The following is a 25,640-nucleotide window of genomic DNA, read 5'->3' on the forward strand; positions in this document are numbered from 1 at the left end:
TGGTTGATTCAGCAGAGTCTGTTCAGGGGTTGGTATTCAAGCTGGGTCCTGAAGGATGAATCGGACAAATCAGTTAGAGACTGGATGAGGGGCAGGAAGGGGAAGAGATCATTCCAGGCAGAGGGAGCATCATGTTCAAAGGCAGAAAATTATTTAGCACTAGAGCATTCAAGGAGCACATGATAATTCTAGCTTTCTAGTTCAACAGAGGTCATATAATAAGTATTTAAATGCTTGTTGACTGATCTATTTTGACTAGAATGGAGTACCTAAAAGGGAGTTTTGAAATATTGGAATGGGGGGCAGCTGGATGGTTCAGTGGATTGAGAGCTAGGTCTAGAGTTGGGAGGTCCTAGTTTCAAATCTGGCCTCAGGCACCTCCCAGCTATGTGATCCTGGGCAAGTCACTTGACCCCCATTGCCTAGCCCTAATCACTCTTCTGCCTTGGAACGGATATGATTCTAAGATGGAAGGTGAGGATTAAAAAAAAAAGAAATATTGGAATGAGTGGTTAGGGACATATAGAAAACTTTGCACGTCAGTCTAAGGAATTTGCATTTAATTTACTAGATAACTGAGTGGGCATTGAAAATTTTGGGGAAGATTTTTTTTAGCAGCATGGTGACATAATCAGGGTTATATTTTAATAAAGATTAATTTGGCAGCTGTGTATATTATAGGGGGAGATAATGGAGGCAGGGAATTTAATTAGGATACTTTAGAAGACCAAGTGACAACATTAACTAAAAACCAGAAACTCAAATCAAACCCCTTTACTGTTGACAAGTGTTTGGATCAAAGTGATTTAATAGTTAGATACCTTCTTTCCTCTAGCTCCTGAATGGTATGTTTCCTGATTGCATGTATACTTTTCCTGGATTTAGAGGCTTGGCAAAACACCACAGTTCCCTCCATTCACATTTAGCTTTCCTACTTATAGTATTCCTCTGGGAGTAACTGATGGAATTATTCAAATTACTCAGAGCTGTTTCCCTCAAAATCTCATGTAGGGAAATGAGCAAGGGCCATCTTGGGGTGAGGGGATAACAGGCATTCTCCTAGCATTACTGCATTCCAAGAAAGGGGATAAAATGAAAAAAAATTACATTTGTTGGCAGTAATAGTGGTAGTAGAACAGAGTAGTCCTGGAGTATTAAGACATAAATAATGTTCCTGAAATTGATGTTTCATTAGGAAAGTATCCTCCCAAATATAAATTTGACATCAGAGCCTCTCATATGACATTAAGGGATGAGCAACAATTTCAGAAAAATTTCCCATCGCTTGTCGGCCTCAACCAGAAAATCTGGATGTTGTACTATAAGATGCTACCAATCATATTCGTAAGAAAGAAGACTGGTAAAATTCAAATGGTCATTGACTACTAGATCTTGAACAACAGAATTAAAATGGGTTTGTAGAATATGGACCAGTGAATTGAATACTGGACTTGGAATCAGAAAGACTGTTCCAAATCATGAACTCTGCAGTCTCAGAAGAATTGAATTTTCAGGTGATATCAAGTCCAATGGAGATACTTGTGGTGTGTCATGCCTCCCTGCCAAGATAAACTCATCACCTAAAATCTCACCCCCATGGAGAATGATTCACTTTTTACACTAAACACCTCTTTAGCACCTTCCATTGCCTCTCTCTTTGGATTAGAAGGCTGGAGGAAGGCACAATAAACTTCTCCTAAAGCCTCCCATGATTGGGGGCTCAGAATTTTCTAGCTATCTTAAGTTTCCATCAGCTGCTCTTCTCATTTTTTACTTTATTAGAACATTATGCCCTGAGACCAGAGTGACCTCTGGATAGGGAAAGGAATCTCCTTCTCACTTTTCTTTTGTGTATTGTCTTCCCCCATTATATTGTAAACTTCAAGGCAGAGATGGTCTTTCTTTTTCTTACTTATATCCCACTGGGCTTAGCACAGATCAGCACTTAGTAAGTGTCCAATACTGACTATTGATCGCGTACTTTAGTAGTATGTTTATTTTTTGGTTGTTGGACAAGGAGATTACTTTTATAGTATTAGTAGTTAAATTAGTTTACAAGTGGTGTCAAAACTGTGTTATAATCTCAGAGAATTAACCAAAAAGCTAATTGAAACAATCAACAACTTAAGCAAAGTTGCAGGACATAAAATAAACCCACTTTGATCCACACACTATTTACCACCACCACATTCAAAGGCAAAAGATAGAAAAGTAAATAATTCTATTTAAAATAACTGGAGACTAAATAAAATACCTGGGGGCATACCAACCAAAACAAACCCAGCAACTATATGAATACAATTGCAATGCACTTTTCACATAATTAAGGTCAGATCTAAACAATTGGAAAAATATTAATTGCTCATGGATAGTCTGACCCAACATAATAAAAATAATAATCCTACCTAAATTAATTTATCTATTCATTGCCATACTAATCGAATCATCTAAAATTATTTCCTAGAGACAGAAAAAATAATAACAAAGTTAATCTGAAAGAACAAAAGGCCAAGAATATGAAGGGAATTAGTGAAAAAACAAAGGTGAGGAAAGGAAGCCTAACCATATTGAAGGGGTACACTTCACAAATGAGTTCAAACACCTAGAATTTCAATTATTGGAATCATAATTTATTAATAAAAGAGAGAAATAAAGAATCTACCAGCTGGGGCAGAATTCCCTAACGGAAAACTGCACTGGTTTGACATTAAGGAACAGATTATATAGGGTTATGAGATACAAGTTATTACTCTTCACATACAGGTTCTTATCTGATAATAAACAGATTTTAACACAGGAATGTGGGGTCTGAGATGGGGAGACAATTCTTAGATTTATGAGGGGGCTGTTATCCAAGGAGTGTTTATCTTCACTTAGTCAAATGTTAGTTTGCTGACCCTTTGATATTCCTGAAATTCCTCTTTGTCTCCTGCCACCCAAGCTAAGCAGAAACCAGTTTGTTATCTGCATACACAGCTTGATCTCCTGGAGGGAAGGGAAGCCAGGTCTGTCCCCTAAAAATGCAGACAGGGGGCTATCTGCTTTATCTTTTTTAAATTTTTCCATCTTTGGTCTTTTTGGGGCTACTTCAATATCAGAATTCAAATTGTATTATAAAGAAGTAATCATCAAAATCTGGTACTCTAAGAAACAGAGTAGCAGATGAATGGAATAGGTTAGTTAATCAACACATAATAGTTAATTACCATAGTAATTTAGCATTTGATAAACCTAAAAATCAAAGCTATTGAAGGTAGAACTCACTATTTGATAGAAACTGCTGGGAAAACAAGAAAATAAAATGGCATAAAGTAGGTATAGACCAACATCGCATACCATATACCAAGATAAAGTCAAAATGGATACTTGATCTAGAAATAAAGTGTTGTTACAATAGGAAATAAGACTTAGGACATAAGAGTGAATGACAGAGCATGAATGGGATTAGAATTTTCCCTGGATCTGGTGGAATAGAATCCCAAAGAAACAGTTAAGCAATTAACACAATCTCTCTGGACCTGGATGAAGGAGGAGCAGTTTGAGAAACCATCATTTAAATTACAAGCTTGGGAATATCTTTGGCTATGGAAAAGAAGGCAGTCTTCATTCTTCTGCTGGACAGATAGAACAGACCACCTTTGGATATTTCTTTTGGGATTTTTGGACTTTTCCCACCAAAAGATTCTGTTGTAAAATTACTAATCCCTAAAGACTTTGCCCTTAATGTACTTAGAAATAAGATAGTTTTAGTCAGATAGATTATAATTTAGAGGGTAAAATAGTTAAGATCTCTCCCTTTCCCTTCCTTCCTTTTTTTTTACCTTCCCTTTCCTTGTTTAATATGATCAAAATATTTATATGTTCCTTCTATGTTTCTTTCTTAAAATTCCTTCATTCTTATTATAATATTTAAGTGTGATACCATAAACAAATTAGGGGAACATGGAAAAGTTTACCTGTCAGACTCATTACTAAATAAGATGTAAAGAACATTAAGAAAAATGAAATGGATAATTTTAATTACATTCAATTAAAAAGATTTTATATAAACAAAACCAATGTAACCAAGATTATAAGGGAAACAACAAATTGGCAGGAAAGTTTTATTGTGTCTCTGATGAAGACCTCATTTCTCAAATATAAAGAGTACTGAGTTAACTTTATAAGGATACAAAGCATTCCCCAACTGATAAATGGTCCAAGGACATGAACAGGCAGTTCTCAGATGAGATGAAGAAATTAAAATAATCTATAGTCATATGAAAAAATGCTCCAAATCACTATTTATTAGTTAGATTAAAACTCTGAGGTACCACCTCACACTTATCAGAGTGACTAATATGGCCAAAAAGGAAAATGATAAATGTTAGAGGGGATGTGGGAAAATTAGAACACTAAAACCCTGTTGCTAGATCTGTGAAGTGATTCAACCATTCTGGAGAGCAGTATGGAACCACATCCAAAGGGCATAAAACTATGCATACCCTCTGATTCAGCAATACCACTACTGTGTCTGTATTCCAAAGAGATCAAAGATAGGGGAAAAGTATGTACTTGTACAAAAATATTTTTTAGCAGCTCTTTTTATAGTGGTAAAGAATTAGAAACTGAGGGGATGTCCATTAATTGGGGAACAGCTAAACAAGTTGTGATATATAGCTATAATGGAAGACTATTTTGCCATAAGAAATGACAAACAGTTTAGAAAACCTGGAAAGACTTATATGAACGGATACAAAGTGAAATGAGCAGAACCAGGAGAGCAGTATATACAGTAACAGAAATAACATACAATAATCAACTGTGAAGGACTAAACTATTATTAGCCAAAGTTCCAAGATAACTCCAAGATTAAAATGCTATCCACAATCAAAGAAGAATAAATTTTTTTGTTGTATGTGTTTTCTGTCATAACATGAGGAATATAAAAATATGTACTGCATGAAAGTACTGGTATTACCTATAGCAGAGTACTTACCACCATAGGAAAGATATGAGGGAGAGAATATAAGAAAACAATTGTTAAAAAATTATTTCTATATGTCATAACCATAAAAGGTTAAATTTTTTTAAAAAATTATAAAAATGATAGGAGTAAAAAGTCCATAGCATTTTACCAACAATGACGTACATAAAATGTGGAGAAGATATATATGATTGGAGAAATAGGTGGGCAGTTCATGTGATGAGAATGAGATAAGATTACCACAGCACTCAGTCTAGTTCAGGTATTTATCATATCTTGCTTATATGATTGCAATAGCCTTCTTTTGGCTTCCCTGCCTCAAATCTCTCCCAACTTAATCCATCCTCACCAGCTGCCAGAATGACTTTCCTAAAGCTCATGCCTGACCATGTCACTCCCTTGCTCAACAGCTTTCCCAATAGTTCACTGTTATTTCTGGGATTAAATATAAACTTTTTAATTGTCATTTAGAACCCTTTACAACTTGCCCTCAACCTACATTTCCAGCCTTAATACACATTATTCACCTTTATGTTCTCTATAGTGCAGTCAAATTGGCTTTCTATCTTTTCTTCATGTATAGAGTGTGACTTTCTCTCCATGTCTTTGTACTAGCTATCTCTTTTTTTTAAACCCTTACCTTCCATCTTGGAATCAATACTGTGTATTGCCTGGCTCTCAATCCAGAGCCACTGAGCTGCTCCCCCGTAGTGAGGGTGGGTTTTTGGAATTGCAAATTGGGCCAAAGAGTTGCAGGGAGCTGAATTTTTCCCCTGAATCCCAGGTGAGATAAGTGACAGAATCAGTGCACTCAAAAGATATCCTGTGAAATAAGCCATGCTTGTAACTTCCTATTTGGAAAAGTTTCTTCCTTTCCCTCATTGTCCTCCCCCCATCCCTGTAGCCTAAGGAAGAACACCCCCGTTTTTACCAGCTGGTGTTTGGTAGTCCTGAAGAAACTGGGACAGCTACCAGCAGGCTGGGTCCTTGGGCTGGGCCTGGGGCGATGAGCGATTGGGAGGCCAGAGTTGCTGGGGCTGGGGCTGGGGCTCAGCTGGTCGGGGCAGGGAAAGCAATCAAGCAGGTCTAGAGAGGATGAATGAGGCAGGAGCGGATAGCAGACAAGCAGGCAAGCAGGCAACAGGAGGGAACTGAGTCAAGAGACTTTGCTAAAAAGCCTTGGAGAAATGTGGCTTAAAAATCATTAGGCTATCTTTAAAAAAAAATTTGAGAAGTTCTCATCTAATCTAGTGGTTGCCAAAACTATAAAAATTAAATTAGTTTCTAGTAATAGAAATATTATATTTTATGAGGTTTACTAAAGATTATTAGAAATCAAGGATACAAAATAATAACCATATGCCTAGGGCTGATTAGCCCATTCACATTTTACTTACTACATGTTGCAATCACTGAGTAGAGGAAGAGAGACCCTTGGGAGGCAGAGAGCCCATTAAATACTAAATTGTGATCTCACCCAAGTGGAAACTCAGGTGAGATTATAGGGAATTCTGGGAAGTACCAAGGACTTCTGGGGATTGAAGTCTGGGTTTCAAATCTCCAATTTACACTGGATAGATAATTTATGGACCCATTGGGCACAATTTTTGTGGCAATTGCTACGAATTAGCTAAAGTTCTAAAGAAAATGATGATAATGCCATTTTTAAAGCATAAACAATTTGTTTAGTTATAATGGCACACCATAATCTTCCTTTTTAACTTTATAATTTCTTCTAATATGGCCTTATTTTTAATTTGGACTCTACTAAGGCAATGGTTTCATTGCCCAAAGAAAACAGAATCAGAAATTACTACAACATTAGTGAGCATAAATTTCTCATTTTTTAAAGATATTTTTCTTTTTTGTGCTATTAATAAGTGTTCATTATGTTCAGTTCCTTCTAACTCTCTTTTTGAACAAACCATTCATGATTTTTAAAATATTGGGCTTTTATGTCACAAATCTTTGACTTTTTTTTCTTCTTAGACCCGAGTCATATTTTCTGACATATTTTCCCCTACTACCCACCTTTGCATTGTAGTCAGTGGTTATTCTTTAAAACCCTTACCTTTATCTTCATATCAATTTTAAGACTGAAGAATGTCAAGGGCTAGGCAATTGGGGTTAAGTGATGTAATGGAGGGATTTGGAGAAGAGATGGTGATGATGGGGAGAAAGAGGGAATGGGGTTGAGAGAGTGAAGAGATCATTCTTCTCCTCCCTTCCTTCTGGGGGGAGATAAACCAAGTCCTGTCTCCTTGAAAGGGGAGTATGTCTCCCCAGAGAATGTTTTCTGGGAGATGGACAGGAGATGAGAGGGAGTGCCTCAGTGAGGTGACAAAGGGGATCCTCAGAGGAGCTCAGGGCTCCTGAGGTCCTATTTATTCTTGAGAGGCAAGATGATTTCTTATGCCTCTGCTTCCCCCAGGGACACTTACTGTCAGTCCCTTTCAGGGTCTTAGGATCTCTCAACTACCAAGGAAAGATGTCAGTTCCTTGGTTCAGGCAATATTAAATCACTGGAAGTCAACCCCTTTTTGGGGAGAGATGTGACCCTCCCCAGATCTTCAATCTCCTTAACTATGTTGTTTAGAGACTGGCCCACACCTAAATCTTAAATATCAGGTGATTTATTGGGGTTCAAGCAGGGATGGGGTGGCAAGGATATCAGGTAGGAAAATGGGTAAACAGGGAAACAAATTGTCCCCTCTAATAGTTGGCCCTCCAAAGTCTGGGGGTTCAAGACTTCTCAGCTTGACCCCTCATTCTTGCCAATTGCTTCTTAGTCTCTACTCTCAAGCTAACTGATCTTGAATATAGGAGTCCAGGGACAGGTAAAGGAGAAAGAGACAGAGAGAAATCCTTGGAAGGGATTTGTGGATGGCTCCCTTCAAAAGTCCCAATCCACAATCCCACTGAGGACTTTAGACTGCTGTCATGGAGAGTTGGATTGGAGGTACTCAGGGGTTCAGAAGGGATAGTAGATCTTCAAAGAAATAGGTTTCTTCTCAACCTAGGGGATCCACCACCCTCCTCTGGCTTCCAGCTGAAAGTGAAATTGCCAGTTGGATCTTCAAGCTTCTGATTCTCTCCTAGAATTCTCAGTTTTTTTCTTCTTGCTCCTCCCCCACTCTCTCTTCAGCTAGTCTCTTTCAGAGACTGTTCTCTCCGATGTAGACTGTCTCTTCTCTTATCTTACAGTGGTTTGCCCAGAGTTACCTAGCAAGGAAGTATCTGAGCCTATATTTGAACCTAGGTCCTCCCAATTCCAGGCCTGGCACTCTATCCACTGTGCTATCTAGCTGCCCCTTAGTTATTGATTATTAAGGCATATGCTACTTTAGTTTAAAAGATTTTAATGAGTTCTTTTTTAGCATTGCTCTAACTTATCCTCTTCAAAAGATATTAGAATAAGCCACAATTATCTTTTTTGTTTTTTTGCTTATATTCTTCATGATCCATGGAAGGATAACTAAAGTATCTCATGAAATATTTCTGTTTCTTTGGAGATATGATGAGACCAACTCTACTTATCTCATTGATCTGCTCCTCTAAGGAGAACCTGCAAGCCACCCATCAATTAAATTTAACTTCCTTATATCTTTTTACTTCATTTAAAGGGAAAATATCAACATTGATATCAATCAGATATTTTAGTAGTATGTCAATTCTTTGGTTTTTGAAAAAGGAGTTCACATGTATAATATTGGTAGCTAAGCTACTTTCCAAGTGGACTAATAACTGTAATTCTTCATCTTTAGGACAATAAAGCTTACAAATGGACATAATTTTGGTTACACTGAGTGATAGTTATAGTCCGCAAATGTACTGATTATAGGAATAATAGCTTGTATATGGACAAAGTCCAGGGAAACCTTTCATTTATCATCTAGAATTGTTTGCTAGGAAGAACCTGTTGTAATCAGATAAGTTATTAATTTTGAGGTACTAATGTTAGCAGGCTGTGGAGGAAAGGCAAAGAGCCAAGACTTAGAGAATTTGACATAGATCAGGGTCATGGCAATGAATAGATCAGCAGGGGAAGGATGGTTATCAGTGTCAGTCATCCAACCGCCAGCAGCAGAGTAAGATATCAGAGATCCACTAGGAATCAGAGATAGGATCCACAAATTGGGTCAAGAAAATTGGAAAAATGCCACACAAGATACAACTGGTACAAGAATAGCCAAAGCTTGCTGAGGAATTAGTACAAGGGCTCAGATAACAGAAAGAGAGAAATATAAGCCAGGGACCAAGAAACTTGTCCATGGAAGCAACTTTCTGCCTTAATTTATGGGCTTTTCCACAGCACATAGTAGGTGCTTAATAAATATGGATTGATTGCATTCTTGTGTGAGCACAAACCAAGCCCATTGGAGCTGCTTTAAACCCTGTTAGTGGAAACAACTTTGATGGCACTTGGATTAGGTGGCCAGAGAATCATTAGTAGCAATTTTTTTTATTCTGAAACTAAGAAACATCAACAAATATCAACATTTCAGTGTACAAAGGAAAAATAGAAAAAGAGGATTAGATGAGAAATTGTGAACTTTGCCTTAATTTAATAAATTAAGGTGATAGTAACAAAATTGCCCTATTGTCACCATTTCTTGATAAAGCAAATCCTAATCACCAGGCTTACTTTGTAGCCTCTCTTCTGAAATGTAAACATAGATCCTTATAAAAATTTCTTCTTTGAAAACCTCTTGGATCTAAATAAGATCTTTATCGATACTGTTTCAGATAAGCTAATTAGAAGACTCATAAAGTCTGTACATTCATGAAGCCTAGGACCCATGTAGAGAATAGGAAACATGGAAATAAAGTAAATTGGGAAATGAAGACTTGGTAGCAGTTTTGTTTTTAAAGTACGAAATCATATAGATTTGTGGAAATGGGAAGAACACAGAAATGGGACCCTAGAAAGAGGAGATGGAGGCGGGCAAGGATTCAGGACTAGAAAGAGTGATCTTGAATTGCAAAGAGGAGAGCAAATCAAAGACCTGTGTTGAGATATAGTCCTATTCATATTCCTATTATAGATGAGGAAAATGATGTGCATTAAAGATTAAAAGGAATTTTCTACAACCAGGTTTCAAATAGCAAGGGCTACAGAGTAACAAAGATGGCTTTAGAAAAATATGGGCATAATGAATCTGAATTTGCGATGAGTGTCTATGGTGAAATTAAGTTAAATTAAGGATTTTTTCTTTAAAAAAAGAGATATAAATAGCGATAGTTTTTAAAAAACCCTTACCTTATGTCTTGGAATCAATACTATGTATTGGTTCTAAGGCAGAAGAGTGGTAAGGGCTAGGCAATGGGGGTCAAGTGACTTGCCCAGGGTCACACAGCTGGGAAGTGTTTGAGGTCAGATTTGAACCTAGGATCTCCCATCTCTAGGCCTGGTTCTCAATCCACTGAGCTACCCAGCTGTCCCCGATAAAAATAGTTTTTTTTTTTAAATAGGTAATAGAAAAAAATAGATGAACTTTTTTTCAGTAGTGATCAGATATTACAAAACCTTTATTTTGTCATTGCTTTCATGCAATTAAGATTCAATGACGGTAGGTGGCAGTGAGGAATCATTTTCATTTGGTCAAAGTTGAATGGGACCTTTCCCTTTTCCCATTCCCCCCCAGCTGCCAACAGCGGTGGATAACTATAAATTGTCATTTCCCCATAACTATCTCTTAATTTAAATTTAAACTTCAATTAAGCAACATTATAAAGTGACCTTTTCAAAGGAAATAAAATGCCTAAATAAAGTTCTATCTTCTACTCCCTCTTGGGATTGTTGAGGAAAGTGCACTAAAGTGCTGTATAATTGGGTAGTTTTTTAAATTTTTTATTATCTTTCTCATTTCTTAACTGCTCTGCCACTTACTCTTTCCCTCTTTTTACCCTGTTCTGGTCTTCAAAGGAAAGCATCTCAGCTCTCTTTATTCACCTACTTTAATGCTCGCTCCCATCTCCCATTGATTCCCTCTTCCTCCATCAGTTCTGTCTCTGGGGTTACTTAGGGAACCCTATCAGTTCAGTGATGCCCTCTTTTACCACCTGCCTCTGAAGCAATTTCTAGAGTGCATTTCAAAACGACTCTTTATCTCTCTTCAGCATCCTCTTTCTGAGAAGAAAAAAGGCAAGAGAAAAAGAGAGAGCATCCCTCTTGGGTTTAGATAGCAAACCTGTCTTTCTTTCTCTTATTAAAGGAAGCTTCACCTTCTGTTATTCCTAAATTTGACCATTCCCCTCCTTATTTTTGAGCAGAAGCTTTCCCTTACCCCAACCCCATCCCAGCTCTGGGGATTTTACTTAAATGGTCATACAATACTTGTTAGTTAATTATTGAGTCTCTCAGGCAGGTTGCCTTAGCAACATTTAGCAACTCCCTTCTTTCCAAACTGTCTGGTATCCAGAAAGTTTAAAGTGCCAATGTCCCTTCCAAAAGAATAATAGTACACAGAGCAGAAAATAAAACATCATTTCGTCATAGCAGAGTGGAGAGTGGAGCCAACTAAATGAGTAAGACCTTTTTAGAGAAGGACAGAACTGTTGGATGTTAGAGCTGCAAGGATCATCGGATCAGAGATCCAGAGCTGGAAGGGACTCCCGAAGTCATCTGATCCAAAGTACTCATATGATAGATGAGGAAAATGATGGGCAGAGTTTCAAAGGAATTTTCTACAGCCAGGTTTCAAACAGCAAGGACTCCTGAGTAGCAGAGATGACTTCAGAAAAATATAGGCACAATGAATGTGAATTAGTGATGAGTCTGTGATGGAATAAACTCTCTATATGCAAATGCATGTCTCAGTGATGAATATTAAAATCAGTTTTAAGAATGGAAGAAATGCAGGGTTGTGATGGTTATGATAGTAAAAGTGGTCAGGTTCTAGCCTTCAGCTTTCTGGGAATAGAGAATTTTATTCATCCATATGCTTCTATTTTAGTTAAATTAAGGATTTTTTGGGTGAATTTGAGAACTCTCTATAGCTTATGGCATATCAGTCTTCTTATACTCTGCATCTATCTGTACAAATTATACAAATGTCCATGCAAAGGAAGAGGCCAGAACTAAAATTCTAGCCCCCTTTGCCTCCTATTTTAAAGCTGTTCATTGACCTTTTGTACTGTGTTGCTTCTGAGCTAGTCAATGTGACTGACAGGTACTGTATATGGTGCTCAAGACATCTATTGTATGATGTCTCTAGTATACCTACTGATGATGGCTCAGGATTGCTTTCTATCAAAGAGCTGAGATGGTCTGTCTGAAGTAGGCTCTTTGAGGACACCCTTAGAGATGGTTAATATCACCCCCAAAAATTATATTCACCAGAGTCAAGACAACTCATATTTCTGAGGTTAAGAGGAGACCTTGGCTGGGAAGGGGTGATTCCCTCTTAGGGAAATGGGATGAGAATGCCTTGATGTCATCCTATCTGTGAAAAAAAAACCTGGTACTTTATTATGGATGCCCAGTGCTGTAGCCCTTCACCTGCGGGCTCTTAATCATGCCCTTTTGTACAGAACTGCAGCAAAAGAGCTTTATTAGACATGTTAACTAGGATTGTTTCTGAAAGGCCCTCAGATGCCAGACTCAGCCTTTAATAGAAAAATGACCTTCTGCCACTTGGGGATGAAACCAAGGGCTGCCACAGAATACTAAACCCCTAGGGAAGGGAGAACAAACAGCGTACTTTTTGCTTCTAGTCAGTGCTCTGGGGAAGCAATAGAGATGAAACTTCTCCTTGGGAGGCTCAGCTAATGCAATGGCAGCAATCCCAGTGGATTACCTGGACCTGACTGGCACGAAGAGCAATTCCCAAATACCTAAAGACACAGAGGTTGGGCATCCTAATTAATTAATGGAAACCAGTAAGAGTAATTAATTAATGGAAACCATAAGAGTAATTCTTTCTTCTTATGGAGCTAATTGATGCTGGCCTTGTACACTGCTAAAGTAATCATGGCAGACTTCCGACCAAGATGGTTGCCTAAAACTGGAGACAGGTCACTGAGCTCCCACATCCTCCAGCCAAACCCTAAAATTTGTATTAGACAAAATAATGACCAAGCTATATAATATAGAACCATTTTCCATTCCAAAATTGTTCAAAGAGTCAACAGGGGAACTAGGAAAAGGGGATCCTCCTAGTAAGGCCAGAATATATATAAAATTATAACTATATAAAATTCTCTCTCTCTCTCTCTCTCTCTCTCTCTCTCTCTCTCTCTCTCTCTCTTATAATCAGAGATAAGGACCTGAGAGCCTTTGTGTCCAGAGATATAGTGGAGGGCCCCCCCCCTCCCCTGAGAAAGCCCCAGGGTGGGAAATCATGAAAATTAATTTTAAAAAACTAAAATGATCTCTTATCTTTTTTGATCACTCCTCTCTTGTTTAGTAAATAATTCTCCCCTTCATCATTCATATAAATAGCACCTCCTTCTGTTGTCCTCTAATTTTTAAAATATTTTTATATATTTATGTTATGTGTCCATTTTGAACTGATTGTGCCATATAGAATAAGATGTTGGTCTAAACCTATTGTCTATCAGACTGCTTTCTAAATTTTTCAGCATTTTTTTATTTTAATGTGGGGCTCTGTGAATTTTTAAAATAAAAATATTCCAATAGGTATATTTCAGTATAATTGGTCTTCTTTGTAATTTTATGTATTTTATTTTATGAATCTAAAGACATTATTATAAGAAGAGGTTCATTGGCTTCATCAGATTGCCAATGGGAAGGAGTCTATAGCAGAAAAAAATTAGAACCATTGTAATAGTTTTTAAACTAATAATGATCATAACCTAGCTACTATGTTGGATTGCTCCTGGATCTGGCTTGCATTAGGTCTTTTCTATTCATTGATTTTTCTATTTTTTTATCAGTACAAAATAGTTTTCTTGATTATTATTTTATAGTCTAACATGAAATATGGTTATATTTGTCTCCATCACTCCTACTCCCCCAGTTATACTTCCTAGATCCATTTTAGAGTATTTTGCAGATTAGGAATTGTGGACAAAGGTATGGACCCAGGCTGTATCTGGGGGAAAGTTCATTGCCTCTGCTGGCTATTTCATAAGTAGTTGAGCTATTCAAGTCTCAGATTTTTTCTGGGTTGTAGAGTGTTTCCTTCACATCTAAAAAGGCATCCTGTTTCTATTTCAATTTGTGTGCCTTTTACCCTAACCAGCCTGTAGTGTGTGTGACGTTCTAATGGGAATCTTACAGGAGTGTTACCTGTGTTTATAAGTTTCCAGATTGTCATTGTTTTACATTATTCATCTTTTAGAGGGTTTGCTTTCTGTATCCTTGATATAGTTAATAAGTTATCTCCAAATAAAAATGGAAGGACAGTTCCTACAAAAATTCCAGTCTCATGGCATAATGAAAAGAATACTGGACTTGAAGTTAGGAAACTTGATTTGAAATCCTAATTTTAATACTTACTAGTTGTGTAGTAGGAGTATGTAGGTGGCACAGTGGATAGAGCACTGGACTTGGAATCAGAAAGACTCATCTTCATGAGTTCAAATCTGGTCTGAGACAACTAACTATGTGACCCTGAGCAAGTTACTTAACCCTGTTTGCCTCACTTCCTCATCTGTAAAATGGGTTGGAGAAGGAAATGATTAATCTCTCCAGTATATTTGCCAAGAAAACTCCAAATGGGGTCACAGAGAGTTGGATGAAACTGAAAACCACTGGAACACATTTGGTTGTGTTCTCCTCCCTGAATCTCAATTTTCTTATCCTTAAAAGTAGAGGTTATTTATCTACATTGCAGGATTGTTCTGAGAGAAGCACAAGTACTCTAAGAATCTATTATTATCAAAATTATCATTATTATGTTATTGTTGTATGTCCATTCTTTTTTGGAGGAATTAAAAAAAACAAAACTTTACCTTTCATCTTAGAATCAACACTGTGTATTGGTTCCAAGGCAGAAGAATGGTAAGGGCTAGGCAATGGGGGTTAAGTGACTTGCCCAGGGTCACACAACTAGGAAGTATCTAGACCAGATTTGAATCTAAGATTTCCTGTCTCTGGGCCACTGAGCTACCTAGCTGCCCTGGAGGGAATTTCTGGAAGTTTATTTTTAAAATTTATTTTTGCAAGTGTTTATCATCTCTCCTTAGCACTTTCTTCCACCACAAAACAAAACAAAACAAAAAATCCCTTCCAACAAATACGTAAAGTGGAGCAAAACAAATTCCTTTATTGACTATGACCAAATAGGAATGTTTTGCTTTGGATTTTAAGTTCATCTCCTCTCTTCATTCTCTTTAGCATCATTTAGGGAAATGAATCATGGTTTAGATTTGGAAGAGTTGGGGATTTAGTAAGTGCCTGTTGCATGCTAAACACTATGCTAAGCACTTCACAAATATTATGTTATCTGATCCTCATAACAACCCTTGGAGTCAGGTTGTTATTATCAACATTTTGCTTGTGCAGGGTCACAGACCTTGGAGTAATTTTAGAGTCAAATTTGAACTCAGGTCTTCCTGACTCCAGATGCAGCTTTCTATCCACTGTGCCACCTAGCTACCTAGATTTAGATCTGAAAAAAGACCAAAGAAGTGATCTAATCCAAACTTCTCATTTTACACATAGGGACGGAGGTCAGGACTCTTTAAAGTGACTTGTCCAAGGTCATATAATAAGAGACATTTCTTCCATTTCCAATCTAGAACTCCTTCTAACAGAGCACAATTCCAGACCTGACCTTGTTTCTTCAGCTTGTTTCTGGGATATGCTACATTTGAGCATCTATGGACCCATCCATAGCATCCACCAGAGTCTTATAACAAAAATATTAAACAATAAGGACATAATAATGACAGCAATAAGGAAGAGAAAGGACAAACTGAGCTGAAAGTATATCCAGTATTCCTTAGAGAACAGGGATTAGAGAACCCTCCATGCAATTTAAATCCAGCTTCTCTAATCCCTTCCTTTCCTGAATTCAAAGAATCCATCTACTGCTGGTCCTCTGGAATTCTAGAGATGTTATCTGCAGCCACATCTCAGTTACTTTTTGGCTTGGCAAGAGCCATAGTTTGACTGCTCCAATGACCCTTCCAGGTGCATGAATGTAAGTCTGGCTGTCTTGCTGTGTACATGTGTTGTGTAATCCCCCAGGAGTACTCTAAAGTGATACGGTTACCACACATGCTTTTTCTTCTTTACTGCAGAAAAGTCTGTGAGCAGATGGGTGTGTACAAAATTTTTTACACTTCACCCCCACACAAGTTTCAGTATTGTGAAAGAAGATGTCTGGCATGCACTGAATTTTGCAGGATATTCTGAGCATTGGACATTGTATGTTTTATTATGAGTATAAGGTAATAATAATAATTTACATTGATAGAGTGCTATAAAGTTGTCCTTAGGACAACCACAAGAAAAAAGTTATACAAATATTATTATTCCCATTTAAAGATGAGAAAACTGAGGTCCTGGATAAGTCACTTGCTCAAGGGTTACATATCTAGTAAATGTCAGAGCTAGAATCAAACCTATATGTGATGTGCAAACTCCAGATGGAGTACCTAAGGACTAAAAGAAAATTCATTGTGTCTGCTGCCCTTTTCAAATGCAGTTGAGCTATTAAAATCCTGATCAGACCTTTTCTAAGTTAATCTAAATTATTATTATTATTATAAGTTGATTTTGCTGCTTCTATTCTATTCTACAATCAAGATTGCTATGGTGGCTAAAATTGAAAGTTGGTCTCAAAGAGTTGATTCTGGTGATCTTAGAGAGATTTTATATGTAGCTTGGTGTCTTAGATGGACAAAATTGGACAAGATGACTTCCAAGGTCTCTTTAAGCCTTAAATCTATAATCTTATGATGTTTCTGTCATCTCTGATGCCTCAGACATTAAAGCAAGCGTGTCATTGGTTTCAATAGTGTGATGAACCTGGAACAAGAGAGTTGAGAAGACTGGGTTCTAGTCTTGTATCACTTGTCCATATGGCCATGGACAAATCATTCTATGTATTTAAGGCTCAGTTTTCTTCTCTGAAAAGTGGTGTGGATGTCCCAGGTGATTTCTAATGTCCTTTCTAGCTCCATGAGTCAAAGTTCTGTATTCTATTAGAAAACATTTCTAGTACATGAAACTTCAATACAAAATATGTCAAATTGGTGTGGATGGGTGTTCTTGAGCCAGCAGAAAGAACTTCTTCAGAACCCCATCATGCTGTCTTTTTGGAGACACAGAAGGGGGTGTATTTTTCAAGTTTTTTGGTGAAAACTAGGGCAAATAGAACTTCACAGTAAATAGAGAAGGAACAGTTTTTGCATTTGGTCTTGATAAGAACATCATGCTCATTCACAATGCAGAGGATAGGCTTTGTGAATTCTGGCTAAGGAGAATCCATTCCCATTCAGCATGGCAAAATGTCATTACCATTGAACACCACCATACCAAATGTTGCTAGACTATCTTCAGTCTAAACCTGAATAAAATGCCATTTCTCAAAGGGTCACTTAATTTGTACTCTGATACTTCTAGCTCACTCTCACTATCCTACTGGTAGTGTTTTAACTATGAAATTGCTTTCTACTAACTCTGGATATAACTTGTATGTACAATATTTTTCATGTTGTCTTCTCCAAATAAAATATGAACTCCTGGCCAGATGTGGTGGGAACATGTTCATAAAACACCTGTTAAAAGGGGCAGCTGAGGCCGGTACGTCACCGAAGTTGGAGAATTTTAGGACTACAATAAGGAGCCCATATGAAGTCCAGTACCAATATGGCGACCTTTGAAGGGGCTCATTCTAGATTGTATATCTTCTACTGTGTCCCTTTTGGGGGTAAGGCAGATATCTCTGTGGTCATAGACCACATTTGGCTCATTGGAAAAATGTGAGATAGGGTCACAAAAAGTATCTGCCTTAGCAGCTGTACCCCTGACCAACTACTGGAAAATGAAACCTGTCTAAAAGCAATACAATGTTGGGACAATAGAAATAGACAGTCAGATGAACTCAGTGTGGTTATGAAATCCATCACACCCTCGAACTATTTTGTTTTCCCTTTTAAAGTTGATCTTCATAGGCTACCTCTAACAAATCATAGTGGGTAATGGGATATCATAGGGAAAAGCTAAGTCAGGAAAAACCTGTTTGCGAAAGTTTCTAAGATTTCACTCTGCAATTCCAACCTCAAGGTGAGAGGACAAAAGGTTGCTGATATTACCCTTGCTTGATGAAGATCAATCTAGAATTAAAATATGTCCTGGAGAAGACAGGAAAATGATTGAGGGATAGCAGTCATTCCCAAGGGACATGGGGCCACAGAATCAATTATTGGTAGCATCCAATTGGGATTGGGAAATATCCAATTTTAAAATAAGGTGACACTTTAAATATTTTAAAACAAGATATGTCCGAGAAGACAATTTAAAATGTACATAGAAAATGTTGCAGTTACTATATGTTAATGATGGATGAGAATATAAAAATATATCTTGCTAAGTGTCAGATATGATCCTAGGAAACTCCTTCAGGTTGAGTTGGCTCACTTTTGGTAGGAAGCAATATAATTTAAAAATACTCACATCTTAAATAGCACAGATTCTTAAATGTACTCCTGGTGCCAGAGACCCATGCGTGAAGGTTACAGATTTATCCTGAATCTCTAAGCATGAACCTGGGGAAACCTCTCTATTAGGGAGCCCCTGATACCAACTGAGGCTGACTGTTGACTTTCATATATAGTATTTCACCATATTTAGGTAGCAGTGCGGTGGAAAGAATGCTAAATTTAAAAATAGAGGAACTGGTTTCAAATTCTGATGGGACTATACATGTCATTTGACTTTGGGTCTCAATTTCCTCAACTATTAAAGGAGGGGTTGGACTAGATGACCTCTGCAGTCTATATCCCAGCACTATTTGATGTTATTACTTGGGTTCAAATTTTGGCCCAACCACTAACTATCTATGTGCTCTTGGGCAAGGCCCTTAATCCCTTTGGGAATGGTATTTTAGATTTAGAAGGATCTAAACCACTCCTAAAAAAATACACCAACAAACAAATGGTCATTCATTCTTTGCTTAAAGTCTTCTGTTGAAAGCAAATTGATCATCTCCTGAGAGAGCTCATTGCACTTTGGGATAGCTCTGATTATTAAGAAGTTTTTCCTTACACAAATCCCAAGTTTACTTCTTTTCAATTTCAATCTATTGCCTCTAGTTCTACTCTATGAGGACAGACTGAACAAACCTAATCCCTGTTCCACATGGCAGCCCTTCGAATTTTTGAACATGTCTCTCATGTCCTTCCTGAATCTTTTCTTCTTCAAGATGAACACCTCCTCCACTTGCTCCAAGGTCCAATGCCATTCTGGTAGAATCTCCTCTGGAAGCTCTCCAGATGATTAATTTCCTTCCTAAATGGTGGTATCCAGAACCAAACAGTCTTCTAATGATAGTCTTACTAGGCAGAGTACAGTGGGATGATCTCCTTATTTCTGGAAGTTATACGTATTCCTGGAAGTGCATTGACTACATTAAGTTTTTCAGTTGCCAAATCGCCCTCTTGTCTCATACCAAGCCTTTAAGGACACTAAAATCATCAGATTTTTTTTCAGACAAATTGCCATGTAGTCATGCATTCTTGCCCCTATCTTATTCTTGTGAAGTCTTTTTTTTTTAATGCAGGTGGAACACTTTAAAATTATCCTTATTAAATTTCAGATTATTAGAGTTGGTCCAGTGTTGCTGGTCTTGAGGTCTTTGTCTCTAAACATCTAATTAATGATAGATCAAGCATTAGAAGCCAGTTCTTATAGACTATTGTTCTTTCTACAATGCCATGTTTGAAATTGGCCCCCTTAACATATTCTTTGCAGGTAAGTCAGGAGACCCTAAGGAGCCATAGCATCCCTTAATTCCCTCTTGCCTTCTATTATGTTGATGTAAGGACCATGCAATGACCTGAACTGACAGTATTTTGTTCAGCTCTGGGAGATGTTAGTACTGCAAAAACCTTAGGGGGATTGTCTAGCCCAATCTCATTTTACAGATGGGGAAGCTGAGTTTCAGAGATGGAAAGCAATTAGCCAAGATGAACTCTTCTCCACCCAGTGCATTAGCTCTGCTACTAAGATTTGTATCATAGTCACATTTCATAGTAGTTACTGGATAATGCTTAGTTTCAGGACCAAAGGGAAAATTCTGGAACCAAACAGGAGCTGGAGTTGAAGACAAACAAGAGACAGAGCCAATGATGCAAAGGAGCAAATCTGACCCTTATCTTTATCCTACTGAGAGTGATGTGAACATATTGGAGAGAAAATAATTAATTCTCTGATGTCATTGCTTTTCAAGGGAGTTTTTACCTGAAGTAAATACTGAGTCAAGAAAAGAGTCTAAGACCTTGGAGAAGATGGAAGCCTACAAAAAACGGAAGGAGAGTTATTTTGTTCATGGGTTTGGGAATAAGTCTTTTGTGTGACATTTTCTTTCAGATAAAATAAAGCTTCTCTTGTATTTGGCATATTGTCAGTCTAAGCAATTGTCTGGGAGCTGAGGGACCCTTTTACTTGTCCTGTGGAGAGTTAGAGACAAGCTGACATTCCCAAGGCAGAACCTCAATGGGGCAAAACAAGCCGAATTCTGGTATTTTTTTTCTTTTGGTGTGTGTGTGTGTGTGTGTGTGTGTGTGTGTGTGTGTGTGTGTGTGTGTTTGCCACCATGGATTCAAGATTGTCTGTTCTGTTGCTGATTTCTGCAGTTCAGACCTTAAATTCCATTTTCACAATATTTATTTCTCTTTTAAACCATTCAGAAACTCTCTTGGAAATTCACAGGATTCTCTGCCTCATCAGATGTGGATTCCTTTTCTCAACTTGTTGAACTGATCTGGATTTCTTTAGTTGACCTACACATTCCTCTCTGTTATTAATATCTTCCTTGTTAGTTTATCTGTACATGGTCTTTAATTGCTTCCTTTCTTCTGAGATCTTTAATAATTTTAGTTATTTTTTACCTCTTATAGTCCTCTATTACTCACTTTCTGACTCATTCCTTCTTAATAGCTGTTAACTTGGGGGCTGAACCTCAAAGCCAGTGTCACACTCTGGCATCCTGCTTTGGTTTCTTTTGTTCCTTAGTTTTTCTGACTGAGCTCTTTTGCAAAATAGAGAATGTCCACATTGAAGTCCCAGCCAGACTGTGAGTTCCATTGCACAGGGAGTCAGTGGGAGTGGGGAATGGGGATAGGCAGAGTTGGATTCTGTTGGAAGCCCTTGGGTCATCTTGTGCAGAGAGTATGGCAGCTGATGGGGGAAGGTGAGCTGAGTGAGTGAGTTAAGGCTTAGGGATTAATTTTCTCTGCTGTTGTAATTATCAATGCAGACGTGGGGATTTTGTAGAACTGTGTATTGAAGGTAAGTGTAAGTACCAGGTTCACCCAGTTATGAGAGATCTGGACCCTCCAAAAGGACGGGCAATTTTGGAAATGCCTAAAAATTGTGACCAGGACACCAAAGAAAGGATTTTAAACATTACCATAGACTCTTGGGGGGAATGTATGGTGCTAGGGAAAATATTTGTGAAAAAGAAAAATACTATTGTTTCATTGGGTTAGCTACCTCACACTGTGAAGTATTCCAAGACACCCAGAGGATTCTAGACAATGGAATATGGGCCAATGGGCTTTGAAACACCTTGTTATAACTTGTCAGGATGGAGAATTTTTAACTGGAGGAAGAATATAAAAAGTGGGTTCAGAAGTTAGCCAGGTTCTGGCATTGATGATATTATAGGCATGTACATTCTTGTTGATACCACATTTGAGTCTTTGTTATAACACTGATGATCTCTCTTGATGGGGAACAAGCCCTCTTTGCCCCATGTCCTCATAGCTTATTATTTATTTATTATTATTATATTATTTATTACCTAGGTTACCTTCTGTGGTCCTTTACCACTTGAGAGAGCCCAACCTGCCCTTCTTCCTGAAAGCACTTTGGGTGTCAGCTGAATCAGGCTTTCTATTCTATATTTCCAAGCTGGTTCTTCTGTAGCTTGTGACATTGAACTCAAAACAACCTAGAGCTATTCTTAAGGTATTGATAGCTCACATTGCTATTTTTATCTTGGAATTCAATATTAATGCCATATAAAAATACAGTCCTATGCTATGAATATTTACTTGACATGTACATTGATAGATTGCTTCATTCATTCATTCATCCAATACATTTTTTTGAGCAATTACTATGTGAGAGACACCCATGATCTCCATAAATCTTGTAAATAATTACATTTGGAATGTGAAAGAGAAAATGTAAACATTTTATTTGGCAGTTGTTTCTGAACACATGAATAAATAAACAGAAAGTACATATTAATATTTCTTCTCATAATAACAGATGCCAATGCACACATATTTACACATTGTCAAGGCAAAGACCAGTTAAACAATTTAAATCTGTCATGTAAAAGGTAACTTCCAACACCACTAGACCTGACAGTTAAAGATGAAAATACTGGTAATGCTTGGCTCTAGCAATCTCGACTTTTGAAAGGCATTCATTTGGAAGTATGATTAGAAGAGTCATCATGCACTTAGCTCATCCTGTCCACTTAATAGTAGAAAGTTTTTGACTGCAGCCACAGAGTTGAATGTGTCATGCGCTTAAATCAACTATGACGTGTGTGTAGATCTGTGTACGTCCCTTAAAACTGGAAGCAAAGAGAAAATTATGCTTATTAATAGCCACATGAGTGAAAGATCTTGGTGCCTGGATATTTAACTCTTGAAATTTCACAAATTTTGCTTTCTCTGCATCCCAGTTATATACTTGAGTAAAGGAATAATCACTTCCAAGAATTGCATATTGATAATTATTTATCTGAAGAGGTTGAAACACCATGGATCCTCGGGATGGCATCCTTTGTACATCCACAAACGATGATCCTCCCCATTTCATTACTTTGGAATCACCAATGAATCTTGTCAGGCAGATATACACCTCCCCTTTGACTGTGAAGTGTTTTACTGCATATACATCTTCCATGTTAGGAATGTCAGTTTGATTAGTAAATAATTTTGTGCTTTTGTTCCATTGGTATATTACAGGACGTTGGGAACTACTGGAGAGAATTAAGTGAGGTGTTTTGGCCGTTTGAGGTGTCCTGGCTATTTCCAGGTATTCCACATCAGTATCTCTGTACCATTGGTGTAGTGATTGATGGGAATAAAATCCATTTCCATTCCACTTGTAAACGGTAGTGAAACCGGCTTTTGAACTGTCAGCGACCACAAAGTACCAGTTGTTTTCAATCTTGAATGTTTCAATGTCATTTGGCTTTCGGATTTTGAGAATTTCAATATCCTGAATTTTTATGAATTTGTTTGCAAAACTGTCTCTTTTATAAATGTGCGACCCTCCAAACAGCTGGGCCACAATAACATAGAGCTGAGTTTCAATGACTATTGGCTTGCATACTACAGTAGATGTTCCTGGGGAAGAGATAAATAAAGGATTAGTACCATTTTTGGAACCAAGAGACAAATGAGTGTTGCCACTAAAGCTGTGACCAAAAAGATGTGACTGTTAGTTTTCTTTTCCACAGTCTATCTCTAAAGTGCTACACCAGTGGGGACCTAGAGCTCTCAACTCTGCATACACAGGGCCATTTTGTTAACAAACAAGTCTTTCTATCATATTCTATTTGTACAAACGTGGATACATTTGAGTTTTAGCCTTTTATATTTTGAAGAAAGAGAATGGCTAAAGGCCAAATTCCAAGGATTGATTGCCTATCTTCCCATTGCTACTTATTTGTTCATTTATTGTTTGATTTTGACTTTCAGAGTTAGCCTATAAGTTTGGATTGTCAACTAGGTGGGCATCCTTAGGATGCCTGGACTCAGCAAGATATTCATTCAAGGAATAGTCTTGTCTCCTCTATGGCAGTGATTTCCAATCTTTTTTGTGGGGAAGACCTTTTTAATTTACCTTAAGTTGGACCTCCTGGTTCAATCTCAGTAAACAGAATTCCAAGATTTCTGTATAAGGATTCTTATGGACTATGTTCTACACCTGCAGAGGTCTAATTTGAGGAACAACTAATCCCAATAGTACACAAACTATATGACAAAATAAGCAAAGAAGCAAAAAAAATTTTATGACACAAACATGGTACTGATTCCCAAGCCAAGACCAAAAACAGAGAAAGAAAACTACAGATCAATCTCCTTAATGAACATAGATGCAAAAATCTTAAATAGAATACTAGTAAAAAGACTACAGCAAGTCATCACAAGGATTATTCCCTATGACCAGGTGGGATTTATACCAGGAATGCAAGGCTGGTTTAACATTAGGAAAACCATCCACATAATTGACTATATCAATAACCAAACCAACAGAAATCACATGATTATCTCAATAGATGCAGAAAAAGCCTTTGACAAAATACAACATCCATTCCTATTAAAAACACTAGAAAGTATAGGAATAGAAGGGTCTTTCCTAAAAATATTAAACAGTACATATCTAAAACCATCAGCAAGCATCACCTGCAATAGGGATAAATTGGGAGCATTCCCAATAAGATCAGGAGTGACCCCATCATCACCTCTATTATTTAATATAGTACTAGAAATGCTAGCAGTAGCAATTAGAGAAGAAAAAGAAATGGAAGAGATTGAAGTAGACAACGAGGAAACTAATCTATCACTCTTTGCAGATGATATAGTATATTTAGAGAATCCTAGAAAATCAACTAAAAAGCTAGTAGAAATAGTAATTTTAGCAAAGTTGCAGGATGCAGAGGTCTACAATTTGGGGGAGAAACCTAATCAAGACTGCTTGGGACCCTTCTTAAGTCTACTGGAAGATTCTGAAGGGGAAGAAGTTAGAGGGTCATGAAGCCAACTTGCTTAAAAAAAAAATGAAGGATCCTGAGAGAAATTGTTCAGGGAAATGTTTGAGTTAAAGGAAGATCTCTTAATGACCCTACCCCCCCCCCCCAATTACCTTGATCCCCTAAGAGAGTCCTATAGGCATTCAAAGCTATACAGGAATTTGGGAATGACCAGCAAGCTAATTTGGGGAGTAGTATGCCTATGACTGTGCTACTTCTTATAGGTGGCTGGTGCCGGAGAATACTTAGATACTCCTTGAGAGGAGAGATAAGAAAGAGCCCTGGGAAGAGAAATTAAGCACATTTCAGTGAAACCTCCAGAAATAGGCAAGTCAATATGTTTAGAGTTTTAACCATTTCTCCATACAACAAAATTTAATGCAAGCTTCTTGAGGGCAGATAATTATTTTAATTTCTGATTTTGCATCCCCAACTCTTAGCATTAGAGTCTGACTCAGAGCAAATGCTTAAAAGTTTTTTTATTGCCCTCCATTGAATTGGATTGGACGTAGACATCTCAATATACTGCTCAAAATATGGAAAAAAACTTTACATACCTGTAATATTGTCATAATTCCTGAAGGTTTTTTCTACATGGTCCCATTCAAGAAAAATGCATTTGCCAGTAAAAGGTTGTGCAATAACTACATATTCATCATTCATGTAAGTAAAAGTGTCTATGGACAGAGATTGGTAGGGCAGGAGCTGAGATGCTGCAAATTCTGCAAAAATATAAAAATATTTTTAAAAAAGGTCTA

General features: G+C 37.5%; 1 protein-coding gene across 2 annotated transcripts in view; it reads right to left on the reverse strand.

Annotated features, from left to right (window-relative positions):
- Positions 1-22,281: 22,281 nt before the first annotated feature.
- Positions 22,282-25,640, reverse strand: part of LGI1 (leucine rich glioma inactivated 1) — a 56,389-nt gene continuing 53,030 nt past the window's right edge. For both annotated transcript variants that reach the window (XM_001367147.4, XM_016428386.2), the window contains 2 exons: positions 25,440-25,604; positions 22,282-23,473 (listed from right to left, as the gene is read on the reverse strand). In XM_001367147.4, coding sequence (XP_001367184.2) covers positions 22,638-23,473; positions 25,440-25,604 — 1,001 coding nt within the window. In that variant the 3' untranslated portion in view covers positions 22,282-22,637. The remainder of the gene's footprint in view (positions 23,474-25,439; positions 25,605-25,640) is intronic.

This window comes from Monodelphis domestica, chromosome 1 (assembly GCF_027887165.1).
Source record: "Monodelphis domestica isolate mMonDom1 chromosome 1, mMonDom1.pri, whole genome shotgun sequence".
Lineage (NCBI taxonomy): Eukaryota > Metazoa > Chordata > Mammalia > Didelphimorphia > Didelphidae > Monodelphis > Monodelphis domestica.